The sequence below is a fragment of the Sturnira hondurensis genome, unplaced genomic scaffold, assembly GCF_014824575.4.
Source record: "Sturnira hondurensis isolate 20B ecotype Veracruz unplaced genomic scaffold, ASM1482457v3 Scaffold0014104, whole genome shotgun sequence".
Lineage (NCBI taxonomy): Eukaryota > Metazoa > Chordata > Mammalia > Chiroptera > Phyllostomidae > Sturnira > Sturnira hondurensis.
In genome coordinates this window covers 24,814-47,690 of record NW_028086735.1, presented here as the reverse complement: position 1 = coordinate 47,690, position 22,877 = coordinate 24,814, and the positions used below count along the sequence as shown (strand labels likewise).

The window sequence follows — 22,877 nt, the reverse complement described above, 5'->3', positions numbered from 1 at the left end:
AGAGTCTTAAAAGATAAAAATGTTAGTGAGAACAAAAAAAAATGAGACCTGATAAAGCCTAAGACTTTATCAAAACTTACGAATATATGTGGGAAAAAGAAACATAAATTTGTTTCCCCAACCCTCAACAAACAAAAGCAACTCATGTGATACTTTTAAAAACTGAATGCTTGGGGAAAATGACAAGAGAAATATTTTAATATTGCCATGATCAGGTTTATGTAAGTGTTACTCCAAAAACATAAGTAGAAAAATATATACCCAAAGAGAGTCTCTGTTGGTCAAACATCATATGAATTAGTGTGGGGGGTATCCTTCTTTTGGGGGGATACTAAATTACCAAACCCAGTTCTGGCTCTGATTTTATGATTTCCTCCCAGAAGTTTCTCAATGGCTCATATCCTCTGGAAAAGTAGATCGAACTGTTGAGATAGAAATCACCCTTTCTCTTTCTTACTCCTTCTCTGTACTACCAACCTCAGTGTGAAGGTCCAATTCCCTCCAGTTAGATTATGGGGTCCCTCTTCAATCTTCCTGTTACAAAATAGTTTAATTTTAAGACTACTAGGAGGGCTGAGAGGAATGAGGTAGAAATAGTGCAAAAAGTGGGTCACTTTTACTGCCAGAAAGAAAACTATCCTAGACAATGGAGAAAAAAATTGTTCTTTCAGATAAGAAGATATGATACAATAGTGAGAACTGAAATCTCCAAGTCAGACCGAAAAAAACAAAATCATGATGTAGAAAAAGTCGTTAAGAGGGAAAAGAAACAGAAAATAGTGCAGTTTGGACAGAAGAACTTAACAAAGCACTCTTTTTTTTTTTTTTTTTGCCCTGGCTGGTCTTACATTCAGCTTAACAGAGGGGCATGTCCACTTGTGGTAGAGGACCATGAAGAGGGAAGAATCACAGCAGAAAAGGCTTTTACACCCTCTCTGCAGGAGATGAGAAAGAACCCTTCCTGAGAAATTTCAGCTTGTCTTGACTGACCTCCATTTCCTCTGCTCAGTGGAACGAAGTGCCAGGTAAGCTTTGTGGACAAGGTGGGAGAGCAAGAAGTGGAAACTGTCAAAATAGAAAGCAAAGGTGACAAATCTCCCCCTCCCTAGAGCTCCTGGCTATTTTCGGGGAAGGCTGGAGGCTTCAAGCTTGGCGGGGCTAGACAGAGCTTAAGGGGAACATTTGGGTTAAAGTTTTCCACAGCTGACCTTGCCAAAGGAGGAACAGTCATTGTGGACAATCTAAGTGATACCTCAGGTAATACCATTAAAGCTGATCTCCTAAAGACAAAGATCACTCCACAGTCCAGAATTGTTCTATATTCTCAGGATCTCTGCTCCAAGGCCACTGTATCTCCCTGGGCTGAGATCTATTCCAGAGTCTAAAATCTCCCTACATACTAGAATAGAGAGGCTAGTAATAGGGCATGAGTTCAAGAGTAATAGGGCATGCTATTACACAAGTCTGGAACTGCAGTGTGGGCTCAAGATACAGCTTTCCAAAAATTCAATAGCTGTGGAAATAGAATGATGTGGCACTGCAGTGTATTCAGTGACATCCACAATGAGATTGGTAGTTTTGCAAGGTCGAGTCACCCAGATGATGAATTCCCCCAGCTCTTCTCCTCAGGCCTCCTCTGAACTTTTCACTGAAGTCTGAGGCCCATACACTATGACGCTCCAGCAACTGAAGGCATAGGCCTTGAGGAAAGGCAGCTCAGTGCTTCCAGAGCCAGTTTTATGTGCCCACCCAGGCAGTTTTTCCTCATGACAAACTCAAAGGAAAGAAAAAGCACCATGTCTTTTATCATCCCCAACCCTGCCAGGAGGACAATGCCCTTCACTCTGGTTAACTGTCCTCTGTCTCCCCCAGGAGACCAGTCTGCTCTCCTGACTCCTTCTGTCTTTTCAGGGACCTGGATCACAGATCTGATCAATCACTATCCATTTCATACTTGGGGGATTCGAGGCCTAACCAATGGAAAGGAGCAAGTCAGCCGTGAGAAAAGGTCAGTGGGACCTCCTACCTCTGTACTGGGTTCTGACCACAAATGTATCGTGGCTTTGTGTTTTCTTTTCACTGCTTTTTTTAGACTTTATTCTCCCATTCACTTTTTCTACTTTCTTTATTTTTCACCTGAACTAACTTTGGAGTCTCTATAATCTCAACATAAACTCAACAGTAGAATTCACTTAAAATGTTTCTTTAGTCCTGCCTGAGGACTTTTGTAATGGGGAAGCCACCCAACTTGGAGGCAGAAGACCAGGACTGTAGTCCCAACTCTGCTGCTTTTACTTCTATGACCTCAGGCAAGTCACTTAACTGCTTTGACATTCAATTGCCTCCTGAGTAAAATAAAGATAATATTGGGCCCATGATAGAACATCGCTAAAGATGAAGTAAGAGTGTAAGTTCAGGTCTTATTATGTTTATACCATTACCATTTGTTTCTCCTCCAATCTACTTTGTAATAAGTAAATTTTCTGCCTCATCTTGGAGGTAGCCAATTCATAGCTCACATCTCCCCCCCCCCCAAAGAAGTTAGAAATCAGAGCTAATCATCTCCAGCAGGAGAGTTGGGCTGTGTCATCCATCAGTTTCTCTACTGAGGTTTCTTACACGTTGCAGGCTCTTCTTGCTGGTCTGTTTCTGTTTCTGTCGTCATTGGCTTTCTGTCTGCAGGGAGGCATATCTGAGTGGGTACAACTTGAGTTCCCTGCTTGACCAAATGTCTCCCTTATATGATAATCACAGAGCTGTTTCTTCAACATGTTCCACAACATATTGTGTGTTATGAGTATCGGAGGTCCTAGGCTTGGGATTGTTGGATTTGTAGGATTTGACGTTCTCTTATTTCCCCTCTTTCCCTAGAAGCAGAACCAAGGATGGAAAGATCTCTGTTCTCCTTCACTCTCCTCTCTGTCTCCCTGCTGTCCTTGATGAGCCTCAGCTGGATGAGCTGGGCATGGACTGCTCCCAACTGCAGCATAGGAGACAGCTTCCTATTGCCTAATATCTCCTACTACATCCCATTCTGTCCCTTGACCCCAGAACTGCACCTTTTTGCATCATGCTTCAATATTAAAAACCTGGCTCAGACACTAAGAGCAGTGCCCCGGGACATAGAGGCACTATGCCTCCAGGGTACAGTTTCCATGCTGCCTGCTGATGCCTTCAGACACTTCCCCACACTGCGGCTTCTGAGGCTGCAGCTGGGCACCCTCAGGGTTACATCCGGGACATTTCAAGGATTGGACCAGCTGCAGCACCTTTCCTTTGAGCACCACACTCCCTGTTGCCTCAATCTGTTTCTCCCTCCAGATGCATTGGAGCCCCTCACATTCCTCAACACCCTTTCCTTCCATGGCTACTGCCTAAATAATAGTCAAAATGTCCAGTTGCCCATCAGCCTTAGTCATCTAACCATGAAGCACAGTTGTCTGACAGAGCTGCGGGAATTGCAAGGGCTCTTCCCAAATCTTGTCCCTGGCTCCTCTCTTACAGCCAACCCCAGGCCACAGACCCCCTTTCTAGAGGTGCTGGATCTGTCTGCAAACCTGCAGCTCAGCAGAGTAGGTAGCCAGGCCCTGCATGGCCTGCAGCTCCACTCCCTGAAATTGGATGACACCCCACTAAGTGCATCAGACCTCCCAGGCTCAGGGCTGCTCCACTTGGACTCCCTCTACCTGGTGGGGACAGGTGTAGAAAAACTGCCTGGGAACGTGACAGGTTACTTTGGGCTTCGTGCACTTGACCTTGGGAGAAACCAAATCCAGAACCTAGAGGTTGGAGATCCCCTAAACTGCGGCTCCCTGGAACTCCTCAGCCTTCATGCCAACGGCCTTCAGTTAATTCCGTCCAGTTTCCTGAGTGCCCTGCCCCAGCTTCAGAGGCTCAATCTATCAGTGAATAAGCTAGGTCCAACTTTGGTGCTCCCAGAAGGGCTGGTCAGCTCAAGTCTGAGGGTGCTAGATCTGTCCCACAATGAGCTCTGCATTCTGCCCTGCAAGGCCTTCTCCTCTCTTCCTCAGCTACAGGAGCTCTGGCTGAGTGGTAACAATATTTCCAACTTATCTAGTGAGAGCCTGGAAGGACTGAGGTGGCTAAAGACCCTAGACCTCAGTTGGAACCAAATTAAGACGCTGAATCCAGGCTGCTTCTCCTCTCTTCCTGCCCTTACTTCACTGAACCTCCTGGGCACCCATTTAGAGCATTTCCCAGGCAAACATCTCCAGGGTTCCCAGAAGCTGAGCCACCTACAGCTGGGTTCTTCTGAAATGCTGGAGATCTATCCTCCCTGGCCTTCAGCACTGCTCAGCTTGGAATTATGGGCAGCTAGTTCCGTGACACTTAGGGTCCCCCGTGGAGAACCCTTCTTGTTCTTGGAGAAACTTACCATACAAACTAACTACGTGTTGCTGAGTCCATATAACGCCACAGTCCATTTTCCTTCCCTGCATCACCTTACCTTGCGAGGCTGCAGCCACGACATTTTCTCTGGCCGTCCACCCCAGGGAGTCTTGTCACAGCTTCCTGTCCTGGAGCACTTGCACTTCTGGTCTGACCACCAGGGTGCAGAAGGTCTGCATCTGTCTGGGATGCCCAGGCTGCGAGTGCTGGAGCTGGGGGACTTAGATTTCCTCTACAACCCAAGACCAGTGCAGCTGGAGTTGCTACTGAAGGATCTGCCTCAGTTACAGGTGCTGGCGCTGAGTAACCTAAACCTCGGGAACCTCTCCATCTCCAGCTTCAGGGGTTTGGACCCCCTTCAGCTGCTGCTACTCAACTCTGAATGGGCCCTTGGGCTGGACAGCAGCCTCCAGGAACTAATCCCCCAGATGCCTCAATATATTTATTTTTCAGGTATCACCTTCACCTGCCATTGTGAAAGCTCTTGGGTGGGGCCTTGGGCAACCCGGGCCCCAAACACCTTTGTGTATGGGCTGGAGAAATCCATCTGCAAGGCCAATGCCTCTGATTACTCCCAGACACTGTTGCTCTCCTTCCTTTCTGGTCACTGCCCACATGATCTTGAGTTTCAGAGATTTCTAACCAGCTTCACTCTGGTGCTCCTGCTCACCTTCCTGGCACTGCTTGGTTGTCCCAAATGGCTCTGGCTTCACCACCTCCGGACCCTATTTCATGCCTGGTGGTGGAAACTGTGTGGGCAACATCCCAGAAACCAATTCCACTATGATGTCTTTGTATCCTATTGTGAGCAGGACCAAGCCTGGGTGCTGGAAGAGCTGGTTCCTGCCCTCGAGAAGCCTCTTCCAGAGGGCGAGGGTTTGAGGTTATGCCTGCCTGAGAGGGACTTTGGGGTTGGGCAGGACAGGATGGATGCTACGGCTGCCAGTATGGAGAGCAGCAGAGCCACCCTCTGTGTGCTCAGCGGCCAGGCCCTGGGAAGTTTCTGGTGCAATCTGGAGCTAAGGCTGGCCACCCACAACTTGGTGGCCAGGCCTGGGACTGCTTGCCTTCTGCTCCTGTTTTTGGAACCCATTGATCGGCGGCAGCTGCACAGCTACCACCGCCTTGGCCGGTGGCTAAAGAAAGAGGACTACTTTGATTTATCCCAAGGAAGGGTCGACTGGGACGCCTTCTGCAAACAACTGCGGAAAAGGCTAAAGACAGCTGGGAGAGAGGGAGAGGACTAGCGGCTATGAAAGGGAGATTCAGCGGGGCCAGAAAAGCGCCCAGCAGGGGCCTGGATGCCATCAGGTCACTGGAGGGCAGGCTCAGAAAGGCAGTGCTCTGCAGGCAATGATCATCAGTTCAGGCCCACTTTCCACCCTAAAAGTGATACATGAAGAAGCCAAATCCCAAAGGGATAACATATTAGAAAGCACTTGGAAACCAGATATTCATTCAAAAAACAGTTCTGATACCCACTAGTCCTGTCCACACAAGGCATCCCCTATAAAAGAATACACAAAAATGATTTTCAGAATCACATCTGCATTTTCATAATAAATTCATTCTGCTTGATTAAAGTAATGTACTTACTTGTTTGTTTAAAAAAGTTTATCCTAGTGGAATAGGGCAAGAATCAATGAGGCATTTGTCAGCATGTTGAAGCTAAATTGAAACCATGTTTGCAATTCACCAAAGGTCCAAAAATCCAAAGACCTTTTCTAACTTATAAGGCTCTCACAATAACAGTATTACAGGGGGAGGATAATAGTTGTGATCCTATATTACACGTGGGGAATCTGAGCACATAAATCCGGCACCACTGTTACATCGTGAAGTTTACATTTGGCCCCAGTTCCTCTGAGACACAATCCAGTACTCCGTATTCTCCACTCTGTCATTCTATCTGTAACCACTGTCAGCTTACCTTGCTACAAAGTTTAAATAGGCAAACATGTGGCAAATCTATCTGTCAAAGCAATGTCACTGAATAAAAGTTGTATGTGCTACTGCCACCTCATGGTCATCTTTTTTCCTTGTTCACCTGGAAAATCCCCAAAAACCCCTCTGCAATCTTTGATCAAACTAAGGAACCACTCAAATTCTGGCTCAGTGAGTGAAAGAGTTCCACACATTTTTTTTTCAGAAAGAAGTGCCAATTTCTTCAGTCAATAGAGTGAGACTAACTGTATTCTGATGGCATAACTCTGAGACTTTGCTGACCAAACCACATTGCAGAAGTCCTTCCCACAGCCCCAACTTTGTCTGATGTACACTCATGGCCCTTGGAAAATGTGATTTGTTTTTGTCAGTGTTGACGAAAACCTCAAGTTCTCATTAACTTTAATATTTCCCATGACACTTTTTTTATTTCATCGAGGTTACCTGGATAGTTTTTTTCTTTTCTCGACACATCTTACACGCACACCATATAATTTTAGGATTGAAAGAAATGTGTTTCTGGTGCTTAAATTCCTTCCACCACTTTTCCAGCCTGTATCTGACAAAATCCATGATCCCAAGTAGTCTTCTGAAGCAGCTTGTTCCCACACTGGATATTGTAAGAAAGTTACTCTTCATATTGAATTATAATAAATTTCCTTATAAGTTTTAACTATTATTTGTAATTCTGAACTTTTAGGATTAAATAAGACAAATTATGTTGCTCTTAAATGATCACCCTTAATTTGTTCCAATAGTCTTTTGTTCACCAATTTAATGTCCCAATTCCTGCCACTGTTGCTCATTTCCCCGGCCCCTCAGCCCCTCTAATTGCTTCCCTCCTCGTGTTCTGCAGTTTGCCCATGTACTGCTTAAACTGTGGGGCCCAGAGTTTAGGAATCGCCATAAATCTTATCTCTGTAGAACCAAACGGGATTAGATCATTCCCTCTGTTTATACATTCTGAATTCACATCATTACTTGTGGCAAAATGTTGATTTAAATATTTAACTTGCTTATACAATTTCATGTATATGTAGAATCTAATGAACAAAATAAGCTAATAAACAAAATAGAAACAGACTCATAGAGAACAAACTGATAGCTGTTAAAGGGGAGGGGGATTGCGGGGCTGGGTGAGAAAGGTGAAGAGATTAAGCAAAAAAATAATAATAACAATTGATAGACACAGGTAACAGAGGCAATATTATGGCGATTACCTGAGGGGAAGGGGGTGGGGGAAGTAGAAGAGGGTAAAGGGGGATAAATAGTGACAGAAGGAGACGTGACTTGGGGTGGTGAACGCACAATACAGTACACAGATGGTGTGTTATAGAACTGTACAACTAAAACCTATATAATTTTATTAACCAATGTCATCCCAATGTATTCAATGAAAGATAAAAATAGATTTAAAAAGATAGAAAAAAGAAAATTTCCATGAACCATAAATACTTCAGATAATCACCTTGAATATCTTCCAACACTAAATGATGCTTGTGTTTTTGTAATTTAAAAAAACGGTATCATGGAGTAATATTTAATGACAAAATAACTATCAAGACAAATTTGTAAGAAGGAAAGTACTATACCTTATATTAATTTTAACCTCAGTATAAGATAAATAAATGTTTAATTTGCTTTTCTCTGGCTGAAATGAAATTAAGAGAACAAATTCAGAAAACAAGTAAGACAACAGTTTACAGTCAAGTGCTAATGGAGCTGTTGTTTTAATTCAAAAATCTCAGCATTACCTCAGCACACCCGGGACTGGTATAGGTGTCAAATTTTGTAAGGAAAGGAATAGGTGGAGTAAGCCTTTGAAGTATTTTTAAACTCTTTGCAATAGCTAACCTCTGGCTTTCTATCCTTTGGCTTTGTAAGAACCTTTGCTCTTACATTTTCATTTTTAAGTCCAATATCATCTCTTTGATGGGAAAACACAGCTGCCTTCCTATAAACACATACCAATAGTTCTGCTTATAGTTCATACTCTTTTTTTATTCATGTCTCTTTTTTTAAAGATTTTATTTATTTATCTTTAGAGGGGAAGGGAAGGAGAGGTATATCAATGTATGGTTGCCTCTCGTGAGTCCCCTGCTGGGAACTGGCCTGCAACCCTGACTGGGAATCAAACCGCGATCATGTGGTTCGCAGGCTCACCCTCAATCCACTGAGCTACACCAGCCAGGGCTTATTCATGTCTCTTTATTTGTATAATTCATATTCTTCTCCAAGGCTTCAGGCCAGTTTATTCTTCAACTTAGACCCAGGCTTCATCATCTTACCATTTTCCCCTAGAGGTTGGACCAATTTAGACCTCAGTTAAAGAAATACTTTCTGAGATCAGGCCAAAACTTTCTCGTTGTTATCCCTAGTAGAGGCAACTGGGAAAAGTCAGGTAATCCAAGAGGGTCAGAAGCAAACCTTGACACATTTATTAAAAAGTGTAGGGGGCCTGGAGCTCAGCGGTAAGGCGTGAGTGCTCACACAGAGTGCTCTGGGTCACCACCCCTCCAAGATGGGCTGCCTAGGACAGAATAGCCAGGGCTCAGAATGTCTTTGCTACATGCTCTCCTCTAGAGGCAGCAGTGTTCTCAGTCCTTCCCAATTCGGGAGAGACCCTAGTGCCCTTTGCAACTGCATGTAACCACCTTTTCAAGCTGTATGAGCAATATGGTCTTTGTGTGAGCTTCAAATAGTTGCTATACTTGATATTACCTCCCAACCATCACCCCCCAAGAAACTGGGATGTGAGCACTGCTGTGTTGACTTTGCTGCACTCTGGCCTGCTGAAAGGACAAAACAAGGAGACTGAGGCAGACTGCACATCCTGGAGAGAAACTCACATTTGGACATCTGCCCTCCTCTGGATTCTATAATTTCCACACAGAAGCTTCGGGTAAGGCACAGCTTAGGGTTCTTTGTGATGTCTTTTTCACCTTCCTCTTGAAGCATTGCATTTTCCCCATGTACAATGTAAATTAGGGTTAAAAAGATGAAAGGGATCAAAGAGTACAAATTGTCTCTTATAAAAACAGTCAAGGGATGTAAAGTACAGCACAAGAAATATAACCAACAACATTGTAATAACTATGTATGGTATCAGATGGGTCCTAGACTTATCCAGATGATCACTTCATAAGGCATATAAATTGTCTAATCACTATATTGTACACCTGAAACTAATATAATAATATAGTATTGTATGCCAATTATAATTGGAAAAATATGTTTAAAAAATAAACAAAAATTAGCGCTGACTGGTGGATGAGCGCAGGCCTGCGAACCACATGATCGCAGTTCGATTCACGGTTCGATTCGCAGTCAGGGCACATGCCTGGGTTGCAGGCCAGTTCCCAGGAGGGGACTCATGAGAGGCAACCATACATTGATATTTCTCTCGTTCCCTTCCCCTCTAAAGATAAATAAATAAAATCTTTTAAAAAAATAATAAATAAACAAAAATTAAGTTAGTCTTAAGATTGAAAAAATGTAAATTAGAATAGCTTCCTCATATTGGAAGTTGGTTAGATTCTCAGTTATATAATATTGTCTCCAGAATCAGCACTGGTCTCAATAAGTGTTAGGTTATATGTGTTTTATTTATAAATATATAAGTATCTTTAATAAAAATAAAAATATTTTATTTAACTTGAGATGTTAACTGAGACACAAAATCACATGAGCCAGGAGGAAAATTGTAGAATGACAGCCTTATTCTATTCCTTATTACATATATAAGTCATGCATACCAGATTTCCTGACCCTGAATATGAGCAGAAGAAAATACCAAGCAATAAGGGAACATTTGTTTATGAAAGGACACTGGTTAACTACATGAGAAAGAAATGTTAGTTACAGACTACAAGCACATTTTATTTAAGAAGGAGAGATCTAGAATAGTTCATTTACCTTCTTAAAAATAGAGGAATACATTATCAAAGCATTCAATTGAAATATTTAAAGGTATGAGCAATTGTAGAAACAGACTGAGAAGACAGCAGAAATCAGTGTGTGTACACACTCACACACAACCCACACACCCTTAAAGAGTGATTACAACTTAGCAGCAATAAGAAAGCACAGAGCACAAAGCAGAGTGGGAAAGGGGGACATACAGAAAGATGAAGTGATTCAGAGGGAGAGGTAGCCGGGGTGGGATTGCCTCGAGTAGGCTCCTGTCATGGGTATCCTCCTATTTAGGCTGAGGGTGTATCCCCATAACAAAGTCCTTGTTGCCTTGCTTTTTTCTTTTAAACTGGAGATTCCAGTCTTCACATTCTTTTTGAAACTTTTCCCCCTGACAACATGCAATCGTCCCTAATTGGTTATAATTAGGGCATGTTCATTGATTGATACCTCATTCATTGATTGAGTTCATTTACTAGACTCACTGATTGAGTCCAGTAAATATCAATTCAATATTTATTGAACAGCTATATACTGGACACTGTCCTTGATGAGCAAAACAATGTCCTCCTCTTGTTTTCAGGGGGTTAAAACAGAAAATACATACTAAGTACATGCAAAGCACATAGTGATATGTGCTTTGAAGATATGTGCTTTGAACTTATGAACAATAAAGCAGTATTGGTAAATAGAGTAGCAAATATGGACTAAACTAGGGAGAGTTTCTCTGAGTCTCTGATTTTCACCAGAAATCTGAATGAAGTAAATTAAGGCACATAAATATTAATGGGCGGGAAAGAGGGACATTCCATGCCTTGATATGGGCTATACTCAACATTAGTCAGATAGCAGCCGGCGGAGTGGGTCAGAAGGAAGAATGGTAGGCAGTGAGGACATGGAGGAAGGCCTCACTGTCCTTACAGGTTGTGGTAAGGAATTGGGATTTTATTTTAAGTGTATTAAAAAGATTGAAAGGAAGTAGGTGACATCAGATTTTAAAACTATCAGTCTAAGTCCTATGAGATAATAGTCTCTAAGCATATGGAAATAGGTAAGTTAAGATGCTCTGGTGGATGTTAGAGGATTTCACAGTAGTGTGAACTGGGGTGAATGCTGATAGGACTGATAGAAATGGTTCAGATTCTGAAGGCTTTGAACATGAAAGCTAGCGGATTTTTTGATGGTTTGAATGCAGAGTGTTGGGAGGGGGTGGCCTGAGAAACTGAATAAATGGAGGTGTCATTCATTGATATGGAGGGGAAGTCAGAAATGGATGTATTCTGATTTAGTTATGTTAGATATCAAATGGAGATGCTGAGTAAGAAATTGTGTGGATAAACCCTGGTTGCAGAAGAGACATCATAGGTAGGAAGAGAAAATGTGGCTTCATCTCACATGAATGCTTTTTATGTCAGGGGGCTAGAGGACAGGCCACTTACAGGGAGAGTAGAGTAGGAGAAGGAAAAATATCAAGGATTAGGTCCTAAAGAAAACATTCATAGGTTGGGTCAATCAGAAGGAACTCTAACATAGGAGCCTCAGATAATATATACAGTGTAATGAGAATGAATAGCCCATGGACAGTAATGTAATTCAAATCTCAGAGCACTTTCAATGACATAACACTGTAGTTTTGTTTTGTTTGGGCTTGATCTGGGTTTGGGGGGAGGTTGATTTTGTTTGTTTGTTTGGGGTTTTTTTCCCCTCTATGTGGCAAAATGTATATAGAGTACTATCATTAAGTACTCTGATACATCTGATAAATTTCAACTGAGGACTGAGGGCTGTGTGCTGTAGTTAGGGTGACTCAGTTAAAAGAGAGCCATGCTAGTTTGTAGTCTGAGCCTCATTCATTCATATTAATTTCATGTAATATGTGTATTCAAGTTGACAACGCATAAAGCTTACACCTCTTCAGCAATAAATGCTTAACTGCAACGAAGACCAAGTTAAAAATAAAGAGTATTTTAAACAATTGTGTATGTCACTAAACAAGAAGAGAAATTAACAATGCAAATTGTGAAATGTTTTTCACAGAGATCTTTCAAAATAAAGGAGGCACACAAATGTCAGAATTTATCTCACTGTAAGCAATCATTGATTAAAAGTCATTTTCTTTATCTCTTTTCCAACATTCCTAATATTACATAGAAATAAACCCCACATGAAACTATGCCTGTGGTAGCATTAAAGACCACAATTGTAAACAAACTCCTGCTTTGTGGCTATTCATTCTTGCAGTGTTTTCTTCTATTTACACAGAGCTAGAATTGTACAATTGTTTAAACCTCCACGTTTGGCTCAGGTTGATTCTGAATTAGGTTAAAAGCCTCTGAATGGCAAGAGAGCATTACCTTGTTCTATGGAGTATTGCAAGCACTTAAACGAAGGTAAGTGTTTAATGGTCCATAATGGGCATGGTGACCACAATGTAAGGCTGTAATAAGCACCCACACACCAAGTTTTTCACTTTCTCACACTATCACATTTGGGGCAAAAAATGCTGAAAATCTCTAAGTCATCTAAAACTATGGAACTAATTGAATTGTAAAGTAATTCAGGGTTATATTTCAATGAGAAAACTTCTATAGTGTCATTTGCAACATGGTAATGTCTTTTTTTTTTTTTTTGCAATTTTAGGAGAAAAAATGAAAAACCCAGGAAGGAGTAATCACTCTGACCCTGTGAGTGTATTCATTCTTCTTGGATTTTCTTGTACCTGGGAGACTCAGATCCTCCTCTTCTCACTCTTCTCTGTGACCTATGTCCTGACACTCTTCGGAAACCTCTGCATTATCTGTTCAGTGTGGTGGGACTGCCATCTCCACACACCCATGTACATCCTGCTGGCCAATTTTTCCTTCCTGGAGATCTGGTATGTCACTTCTACTGTCCCCAACATGCTGGCCAACTTTCTCTCAGAGACCAGCACCATCTCCTTCTCTGGCTGCTTCCTCCAATTCTATTTCTTCTTCTCCATGGGCACCACTGAGACCTTCCTGCTGTCTGCCATGGCCTTCGACAGGTACCTTGCTATCTGCAGGCCCCTGCACTACCCCACTGTCATGACAGTAGAACGCTGCATCCAAACTGGAGCCTGCTGCTGGGTGTGTGGCTTCTCCTACTTTCTCCTCCCAGTTTATCTCATCTCCCAGCTTCCTTTTTGTGGCCCAAATACTATTGATCATTTTTTATGTGACCCAGGACCCCTTATAAAGTTGTCCTGTGTGCCAGCTCCTGTCATTGAGATCACCTGTGCCATTTTTAACTCAGTCCTCATTTTTGCCACCTTTCTCTTTATTATCGGCTCCTACACCCTGGTGATCAGAGTTGTGCTGAAGGTCCCCTCAGCAGAAGGCCGGCATAAGGCCTTCTCCACCTGTGGCTCCCACATGGCTGTGGTGTCCCTGTTCTATGGTTCTGTCATGGTGATGTATATGAACCCAACAGCAGACAGTCTAGCAGGGATTCAGAAAATTGTGACTTTATTTTATTCTGTGTTAACTCCACTTTTTAATCCCTTGATCTACAGCCTCCGGAATAAGGAGATAAAGAAGGCCCTGAGAAAACTGCTGATGAGTGTGCAATTTGGTCAAAGACAGCCTCTCAAGAACTAGAATCCCTGTGTTTAGGACGCACAGGAGGTTACTGGTCTTGAGTAAGTCTGAGAGGCAAATATTGCCTTTATTTCGTGGGATATATTTAGGGATGCATTTCAATGAAGCAAATAACAGAGAAGATCTTACCAGAACTTGCACAAATTATTTACTTGTAGTAGACTTTATTGTATTAACATTCCTATGTCTATGGCATGGAAACAGGAAAATGCCAGACATTCTCAGGCATTTCTGAAGAAAAAAATCATATACAAACCAGAGGTAAACTGGTCAGTTTCTATCCTTTGACAATTTAGATGAATCTGTCTCATCTTTATTCCATAGGGATTAAATGTCTAGACTTCCCATCACTAACTGCCTAGACACACATACATGGGTGTGCATGCAAACACACCTTTCAAACACATGCATTTATGCGCCTCCCACTCCTGAATCTCCCTGCTCTCTCGTTTGGATCACATCAGTTCGGATGTGAGACTCACCCCCTTCAACATTTTGTATAAAACCAAACCCATTACAGCTTTGTGTGGGTTTATTAACTTTGATACAGGTTGGGGGTAGGAAAAGTCAGAGGAAGGGCCACCATGCTGAACACCCAGCCAATCTCTCATCTCATACCTGGTGCTGCCTTTTCTACCTTCCTCATCTTCTCACCCCCCACAAGAATAGCCACAATATCTTGCCCTTTTTTACTCAGAATAATTTTGTTTATATGCAGACCCTTGGGGGTTTGTGATTCTTCCTCAAATAGACTTGTCCAAAAAAAAAGTTCTTCTCAGCAAACCTAACTTTTGAACAGGATCTTGTGAAAATAGCTTTCTCCAGCTGGTTATATTTTAGGTTCTTATCACTTGATATATCCCTTCTTTATCTTAATACTACCACTCAATACAAAAGAATAAATTTACTGAAACAGAATAGAGGTGAGACCTGGAAACCAGATTACCTGAAAAAAACTTAATGAAACAATATTTGTATATTAAGTGCTTTTTTATTTTTAAAGTGCTTTTCTCACTGTATGTATTAGAATGAACACTAACTGTGCAGAGAAGATAGTGTTTGTGAGTCTGAGGATAGAAATAAGAGAGTATGGTCAATGTCTGTGAGGAGGTATATTATTTTCCAGTTAATTTTCAAAGTCACCTGTAGTCATCATATTCCATCTTGATAAATAAGTGCTACTCTGGGAGGGCATGTATTAATTTACTGGTGAAATTCTGCCTAGGTCCTCAAGAGCACAAAAAAACAATTTCACCAGTCTATCATCATCTCAGCTATGCAAAGGAGGTGAAAGTCAGGCTCTGCATGGGGGTGCTAGCATGACTTATGTTAAAGCTTGGGTGCAGGGCCAAAGCTAGTCTATGAGCCCTTTGCATAAATCACAAAAGTCACAAAGCAGCCCCTCAGCTGCAAGTCCTATTCAGAAGTGCCTTTACGCAGCCCTTCACCAGGAAGGACCCAAATACATCAGGGTGCACATTTCTGTTCCCAGGGCACGGGTTAGATGACAGTCACCACTTCTTCTGCTGGACAGGTTCCCTCATGCCAGGAACAACTTGTAAAGCGTTATATGATATCTCTTGGTAGGTAGGGGAAGGAATAAGTGAGCCACGTTTAGCCTTCCCCACATTCTTTCTTAAAGGTACTGACTAAAAGAGAAAGGCAAATATTTAGTCCTCCAACTCTTCTAAAAGAAAGAAGGAGAATAAGGTGGGGATTAAACACAGCACACCAGTTCTCATCACTCATCTCTTGAATTAAAACAGAAATTTGCTCTCATCCCAGTGCTTATTTTTCTTCCTTTCTTTAAACCAAAGACAAGCAAATATTGGATGCGAATTCTCATAAAAAATAATTTCAAAGAGTGATTAAAATCAATAAGAAATTTTCAAGTGGTGGCCAGATGCAAAGTTAATATACAAAAGATAATAATCAGGAAGAAAATATAATGGAAGGAAAAGGCCATTTATAATAACAATGAAATGTAATACACCTTTAAAAAAATTCAATAAAGAGGAGTGAAGTGTATAGAAAGAAAATTGCAAATGACTTGAAACAGTAGAAAGATATGAGTAAATGGTGACATCCCCCCCATTTCTGAATGTAATGGGTAAAGGTTGTAAATCTGTCATTTTATCTCAAATAAACTTATAAATTTAATGAAAATAAAATAATCATATCAAAATTACACCTATCCAAATGTTCAGTAATTGGAGAGTGATTAAGTGAATTATCATACATCCAAATGATAGAATGTCACACAGATATTAAAAATCATGTTTTGAAACATATTTGATGAGTTGAGAAAATGCTAACAATATAATGCTTTTAATTTTTATTTTTCCAAAATAAAAATTTAAACAATTGTTTCCAAACTTATTTTGTAACTAAGAAAATACAGGAAGTGGTTGAAGGAAAAAGCAGACAACTGTACTTGAATGACAATAAAATAAATAAATAAATAAAAAGAAAATACAGGAAGAAATATATTAAAATTCCACTTGCAATTTTTAGTGAAATTATGAATAACTGTGTTTTGCGTCTTGTTGTATATTACAAACTTATTGTAGTAATCTTGTTTTTTCTTATCAAAATAAAAAAAATGTTAACTCAAAAATCTCAACTTGACAGTGTTAAAAAGACTTGCTCTTTTTATTGCCGACACTATTGCAGATGTCCCTCTCTCCCCTCCTCTACCCAGACCCCCGCTTCCCATCCTTCCCCACATTGTTGTCTGTGTCTGTGGACTTATGCATATAATCACAGATGTTCTTTATCCCAAAATGCCAATCAGAAAGAATCTATGTACCCCTATATTCATTATTTACAATACCCAAGATGTGAAAACAGCCCAAGTGCCAATCAGTAGACGAGTGGATTAAAAACTTGTGGTACATTTACACAATAGAAATAAGGCTTATTGTTTATTTCCAATTCTTCCCTCAGAGTGGGAGGATCTTGCTTCAGGAAATGAAGCTGAGTCAGCATAATGAGACTTTGGTCTAGAGTTCATGTGCTGCTAGTATGCACCTCAATGTTCATAGCAGCACAATTTACAATAGCCAAGTGCTGGAAGCAACCTAAGTGCCCATTAGTGAATGAGTGGATCAAAAAGCTGTGGTACATTTACACAATGGAATACTACAAAGCAGAGAGAAGAAAAGGAGCTCCTACCTTTGGGTGGATGGAACTGGAGACCATTATGCTAAGTGAAATAAGCCAGGTGGTGAGGGACAAATACCATATGATTTCACCTTTAATTGCGAAATAATCAACAAAAGAAAAAAGCAAACAAAATATAACCAGAGACATTGAAATTAAAAGCAATTTATCAATAACCAGAGGGGTGGGGGGAAGGGTTTTTAGGAACAACTAAAAAGGACACATGCACAAAACCAAGGGGGAGGGTGGAAGCAAGGGAGGGAGGTGGGTTTCCAACATCACTTGTTGAAGAGACTACTGTTATTTCAGTGTATATTTTTTCCTCCTTTGTCATAGATTAGTTGACCATATACGTAAGGGTTTATTTGTGGGCTCTCTATTGATCAATGTGCCTGTTTTTTTGTGCCAGTACCATACTCTTTTGATTATTATAGCTTTGTACTGTAGTTAAAGATCAAGGAGTATGATCTTCTTTCTTTTTGCTCTTCTTTCTCCGATTGCTTTGGTTATTTGGGGCCTTTTGTGGTTTTATAAACATTTTAGGATTATTTGCTCTAGTTCTGAAAAAGAATGACATTAGCATTTTGATAGGAATTGCATTGAATCTGTAAATTGCTTTGGGTAGTATGGTCATTTTGACAATATTAATTTTTTCTATCCATGAGAATGATATATCTTTCCATTTACTTGTATCCTCTTCAAAAAAAATGTTTTCTCAAATAAATCCACTACTTCAAATGAAAATAAAAAGACACTGAGCAGCTAAATCTGGAAAGAATTTGGGTGATAGAGCCTATCCCCCAAACTAAAATTGGTTCAGAACCAATATATTAAACACATACCTGGTGCTTCAAGGGCAAAAGGACACATACATAAAATATACACAAAGAAACTTGTTGTGGTGTAATTCTGGCAGGGTTCTTACTTGCATACACCAGAAGCTGATTCTGTTTACTTGCACACAACGGAGGCTGATTAAACATGACAACTGAAAGAATTTTTGACATAATATCAGAAATTTCACACAATTAATGAAAACTATAAAACCAGAGTTGAGGCTCAGATTCAAAGATTGATGTGCAAACCACCCTATGGAACTCATCTTGTGAAAAATCACTGTCAATAGAGCCACACCTGTTGTCATGGACCACCAAATGCCATAGTTTTAACCATTGCCAATGCTGTACACCTGTCTTTTCTGAAATAATTGTGCTACCTGCTTCATTGTTATTTTTATGCCAATATTTCAATATTACTTGTCCCCTCCCCCTGCTTCTGCTTCTTGCATCACTAGCCCCTGAATCAAAATCTGGTGTAGTTGTATCTGTTTAGTGGAACCAAGAGTACATCCCTAAGTATAGCTGCAAGTGAGGCTGAGAAAATTAATACTTTGCAATAAAAACTCCAGTTATGCAAAGATAAGCTCCAAGCCTGATAATATAGTCATCCTCCTAGCCATAAAAAAGGACTGGTGCCCTGACTGGTGTGGCTCAGTGGATTGAGTGCCAGCCTGTGAACCAAAGGGTCATTGGTTTGATTCCTAGTCAGGGCACATGCCTAGGTTGTGGGCCAGATCCCCAGTAGTGGGTATGTGAAAGGTAGCCACACTTTGATGTTTCTCTCCCTCTCTTTTTTCCTCCCTTCCCCTCTCTCAAAAAATAAATAAATAAAATATTTTTTAAAGGGATCAAGATATTTGGTAGCCAAAACAAATGAAAAATATCAACTGTAACAACCCATTCCTTTTTACTCCCCCATAATATCCCTAGTCTATGTTCCCTGTAGAAGTTACACAGGGTAAGGCTTAGTTCAAAGATCTACCTATGCATTGGCAGTGAAGTAAGAGCAGAATGAGAAAGAGGAAATGTGGCTAGTCGAGGGCTTGTATATATCATGATGGCTGCTGTTAGAACACACTATGATACTTGTAAGTTATTGTGGGATTATCTGGAGTTCTAAGAGAAGTTCAGTTAGAGGGAAAGATATCATCCGTTATGTGGGAAAATCTTTGTTAGCTGCAGTGAAATGTAATGCTGCCTACCAACTTTTCTCAGAACTGGTGAGAAGTGGATAAGAAACATTATTTCACTTTTTTTATTGTTGTTCAAGTAGTTTTCTCCCTTTCCCCCCATCTCTCCTCTTCACCCCAGTCATCCCCACCTCCCTCCCCTAATTCCACCCCCCTTGGTTTTGTCCATGTGCCCTTTTTAGTTGTTCCTAAAAACCCTTCACCTTTTTCCCCCATTATCCCCTTCCATCTCCCCTCTGTTTACTGTGTGTTTGTTCTTAATCTCAATGACTCTGGCTATATTTTGCTTGCCTGTTTGTTTTGTTGATTAGTTTCCACTTAAAGGTGAGATCATATGGTATTTGTCTTTCACTGCCTGGCTTATTTCACTTAGCATAATGCTTTCCAGTACCATCCATGCTGTCACAAAGGATAAGAGCTCCTTCTTTCTTTCTGCTGCATAGTATTTCACTGTGTAAATAGCCAAGTGCTAGAACCAACCTCAGTGTACACCAGTAAATGAATGGATCAAAAAACTATGGTACATTCTTTAACTTGGAGCCCTAATGTTTAGTCTTGGGGGCCAATGGACCACAATCAACCAAATAACCAAGACCCCTACTTATATGTAGGTTTTCATAGGGTCTGAAAAAGATATTCATATGTAAAATTTTAAAATATTTGTGTTTGCTTGTTTTATTGCTTTCAATTATAGTGTCCCACATTTTTCCCCATTGCTCTCCCCTGCCCTGTTCCACTCACCCCCACCAGCAATCCCCAGCCTGTTGCCCATGCTCTTGGGTCCTCTACACATGTTTCTTGACTTGCCCCTTCCCCTTCTTTCTTTTGGTATCCCCCTTTCTCCTCCCCCAAATTTATTTTTTATTAAATTTATTGAGGTGACATTGCTAAATAAGATTATATATAGGTTTCGATCTGACCAGTATGGCTCAGTTGGTGGGCTCCATCCCACAAAGTGAAAGGTCACTGATTTGATTCCCGGTAAGGCACATGTCTGGGTTGCAGGTTCGGTCGGGGCGTATATGAGAGGCAACTGATTGATGTTTCTCTCTCACATCAATGTTTATCTCCCTTTCTTTCTCTTTCCCGTCCCCTCTTTAAAAAAAAAAGTTATATATGCCCTGGCTGGCATAGCTCAGTGGATTGAGCACGGGCCTGCGAACCACAGGATCGTGGTTCGATTCCCAGTCAGGGCACATGCCTGGGTTGCAGGCCAGTTCCCAGCAGGGGACTCACGAGAGGCAACCATACATTGATACTTCTCTCCTTCTTTCCTTCCCTTCCCCTCTAAAGATAAATAAATAAAAATATTTTTTTAAAAAGTTATATACGTTTCAAGTGTACATTTCCAATATACATGATATGTATATTACATTGTGTGCCCACCACCCAAAGTCACATCACCTTCCATCACTATATATGTGCTGCTCGTTACTACTCCCCACCATTGTCTCTGGTAATGAGCATACTGTGTGTGTCTATGAGTTTCAGTTTTATATGCCACATATGAGTGAAATCATATGGTTCTTAGCTTTTTTCTGACTGACATAGTTCAGTTAGCATAATCTCAAGGTCCATCAATGTTGTCAAAAATGGCAGTGTTTCATCTTTTAATTTCACCATGATAAAATTGATTAAAATATTTTAAATTAAATAATTTTGGTTTTGGCCTAAATGTTATACATATAAAATTTTTAATAATAAGGGCTTTTTAGTTACACTAGGATGAATTATATTCCACTTTTTCTATATACTTTCTAAATTACATAAGTATTAATTATTTTTATTGTGAAAGAAAAACAGTACAAAATAATGAAAATTCTCATATCTTCAATTCTACATACCCACTTATCTCCTCAGCAATGTGCTCAGTTTGGCAGGTGTACCTCTAAACACTCTTTTGTGATTCATTTTTTAATGGTTGATGTGGATATATATTTTTAAATACATCTTATTGATTATGCTATTGAAGTTGTCCCAATTCTCCCCCATGTGCCCCTCTGCCTGGTACCCCCATTTCCTCCAACAATCCCCCCTTAGCTCATGTTTATGGGTTATGCATGTAAGTTCGTTGGCTACTTCAATTCCTATACCGTTCTTAATATCCCCTTATTTTGTACCTACCAATTTTACTTCTTAATCCCTGCACCTTTTCTTCCATTTTACCCCTTCCTCCTCCCAACTGATAACCCTCCAAATGATCTTCATATCTATGATTCTGTTCCTCTTCTGCTTGTTTGCTTAGTTTGTTATTTGTATTCAATTACTGATAGTTGTTTGGGACTCTCTGTGCTTCCTGGACTTGCATGGCTATTTCCTTCACCAAATTAGGGAAGTTTTCTTTCATTATTTTTTCAGATAAGTTTTCAATTTTTTGCTCTTCCTATTCTTATTCTGGCACCCCCATGATTCAGATGTTGGTATGTTTAAAGATGTCCAGGAGGCTCCTTAGCCTATCCTCATTTTTTTCATTCTTTTTTTTCTTGCTGTTCTGATTGAATGCTCTTTTCTTCCTTGTGCTCCAAATCATTAATTTGATTCTTGGCTTCATCCCCTCCACTGTTGGTTCCCTGTAGATTTTTATTTATTTCACTGAGCACAAACTTCATGTCTTCTTGGGTCTTTTTATGCTGTTGGAGTACCCAATTGCTCCTGGAATATCCTGATAGCAATGTTTTGAACTCTGCATCTGATAGAGTTTTGTTTAGTTCTTTTTCTGGAGTTTTGCTCTGTCTGTTTATTTGAGCCATATTTTTCTTTGTCTCATTTTGGCATCTTCTTATTATTTGTTTCTGTGTATTAGGTAGAGCTACTTTGACTCCCTGTCTTAGCAGCATGGCCTATTTCAGAAAAGCACACCTGTAAGTTGAACAGGGCAGAGCCTTAGCTAGTCACCAGGGCAGGGCAACCCATGTCATTGCTCTGTTGCTCTGTGTAGCAGGGAGCTCAGAGAGAGGACTTGCCTCTGAAGTTTTGCCCTGGAAGAAACTGTCTCCTGGCGCATCCCCTGTTGCCAGTCACTTTATTTTCTCCCCTTATGCCACTGGAGCCCAACCAGCTGTTCCCCTGTTGCTGAACCCCAGAGGGGTGGGGCTGCATGAATCCTAAGTCTATTGTGGACATTTTAAGAAGGGACTCTTGAGAAACCCACAGTTTCTTCTGCTGCCCCAACCTCCCCCTGGTTTTTACAATAAAAAATTATGGGGACTTATCTTTCTGGTCCTTGAAACTTGGGCTGTGTGGTCTGGTCTGGGGCTGGGATCCCTCATTCCCAATGTTTCCCTCCCAATTTTTATCCACCACATGTGGATTTGGGATCACTCATTCCATCTCTGTGCCTCTGCACATGTCTCTGCATCTCCGCCCTTCCTACCCACCTGAATGAATGTGGCTTCTTTAAATCCTTGGTTGTTGGACTTCCATAGAGCTCAATTTTCTGACAATTCTGTGTGGTATTCTTTTTTGTAGTCTAGTTGTAATTTTTGCTGTAGTTGTGTGAGGACACATGGTGTGTTTACATATGCCTGCATCTTGACCAGATATAAAAATATAAATTATGAGACTCAAAAGAGTATATAAATTGGATTATGCTTAAATATTGTTTTACAAATGACTGATCTTCACACCCACCCCCTATTCTCAACTAAATAGCAATATCTGAGTTTCACTCAGCTTCTGCAGACTGTCAGTCTGAAACAAATTAGGACAATGAAGCTGAAGATACAATTCTTCCAGAAAAACCTTTCCCAGGAGGGGGTGTGTGCATTTGCAAGAACAATATTCCCATAACACAGTGTGCTCAG

At 40.8% G+C, this 22,877-nt stretch overlaps 2 protein-coding genes across 2 annotated transcripts; both read left to right on the top strand.

Moving 5' to 3' along the window:
- The first annotated feature begins 2,885 nt into the window (after positions 1 to 2,885).
- On the top strand, positions 2,886 to 5,657 carry LOC118998418 (toll-like receptor 11). The gene has a single exon (XM_037062622.1). It carries the CDS (start codon positions 2,886 to 2,888, stop codon positions 5,655 to 5,657), a length of 2,772 nt encoding a protein of 923 aa, XP_036918517.1.
- Positions 5,658 to 8,070: 2,413 nt separating this feature from the next.
- On the top strand, positions 8,071 to 13,883 carry LOC118998423 (olfactory receptor 11H12-like). The gene is made up of 2 exons (XM_037062628.1): positions 8,071 to 8,081; positions 12,935 to 13,883. The coding sequence occupies exons 1-2, from the start codon at positions 8,071 to 8,073 to the stop codon at positions 13,881 to 13,883; spliced, it is 960 nt and encodes a 319-aa protein (XP_036918523.1).
- The last annotated feature ends 8,994 nt before the right edge of the window (positions 13,884 to 22,877 follow it).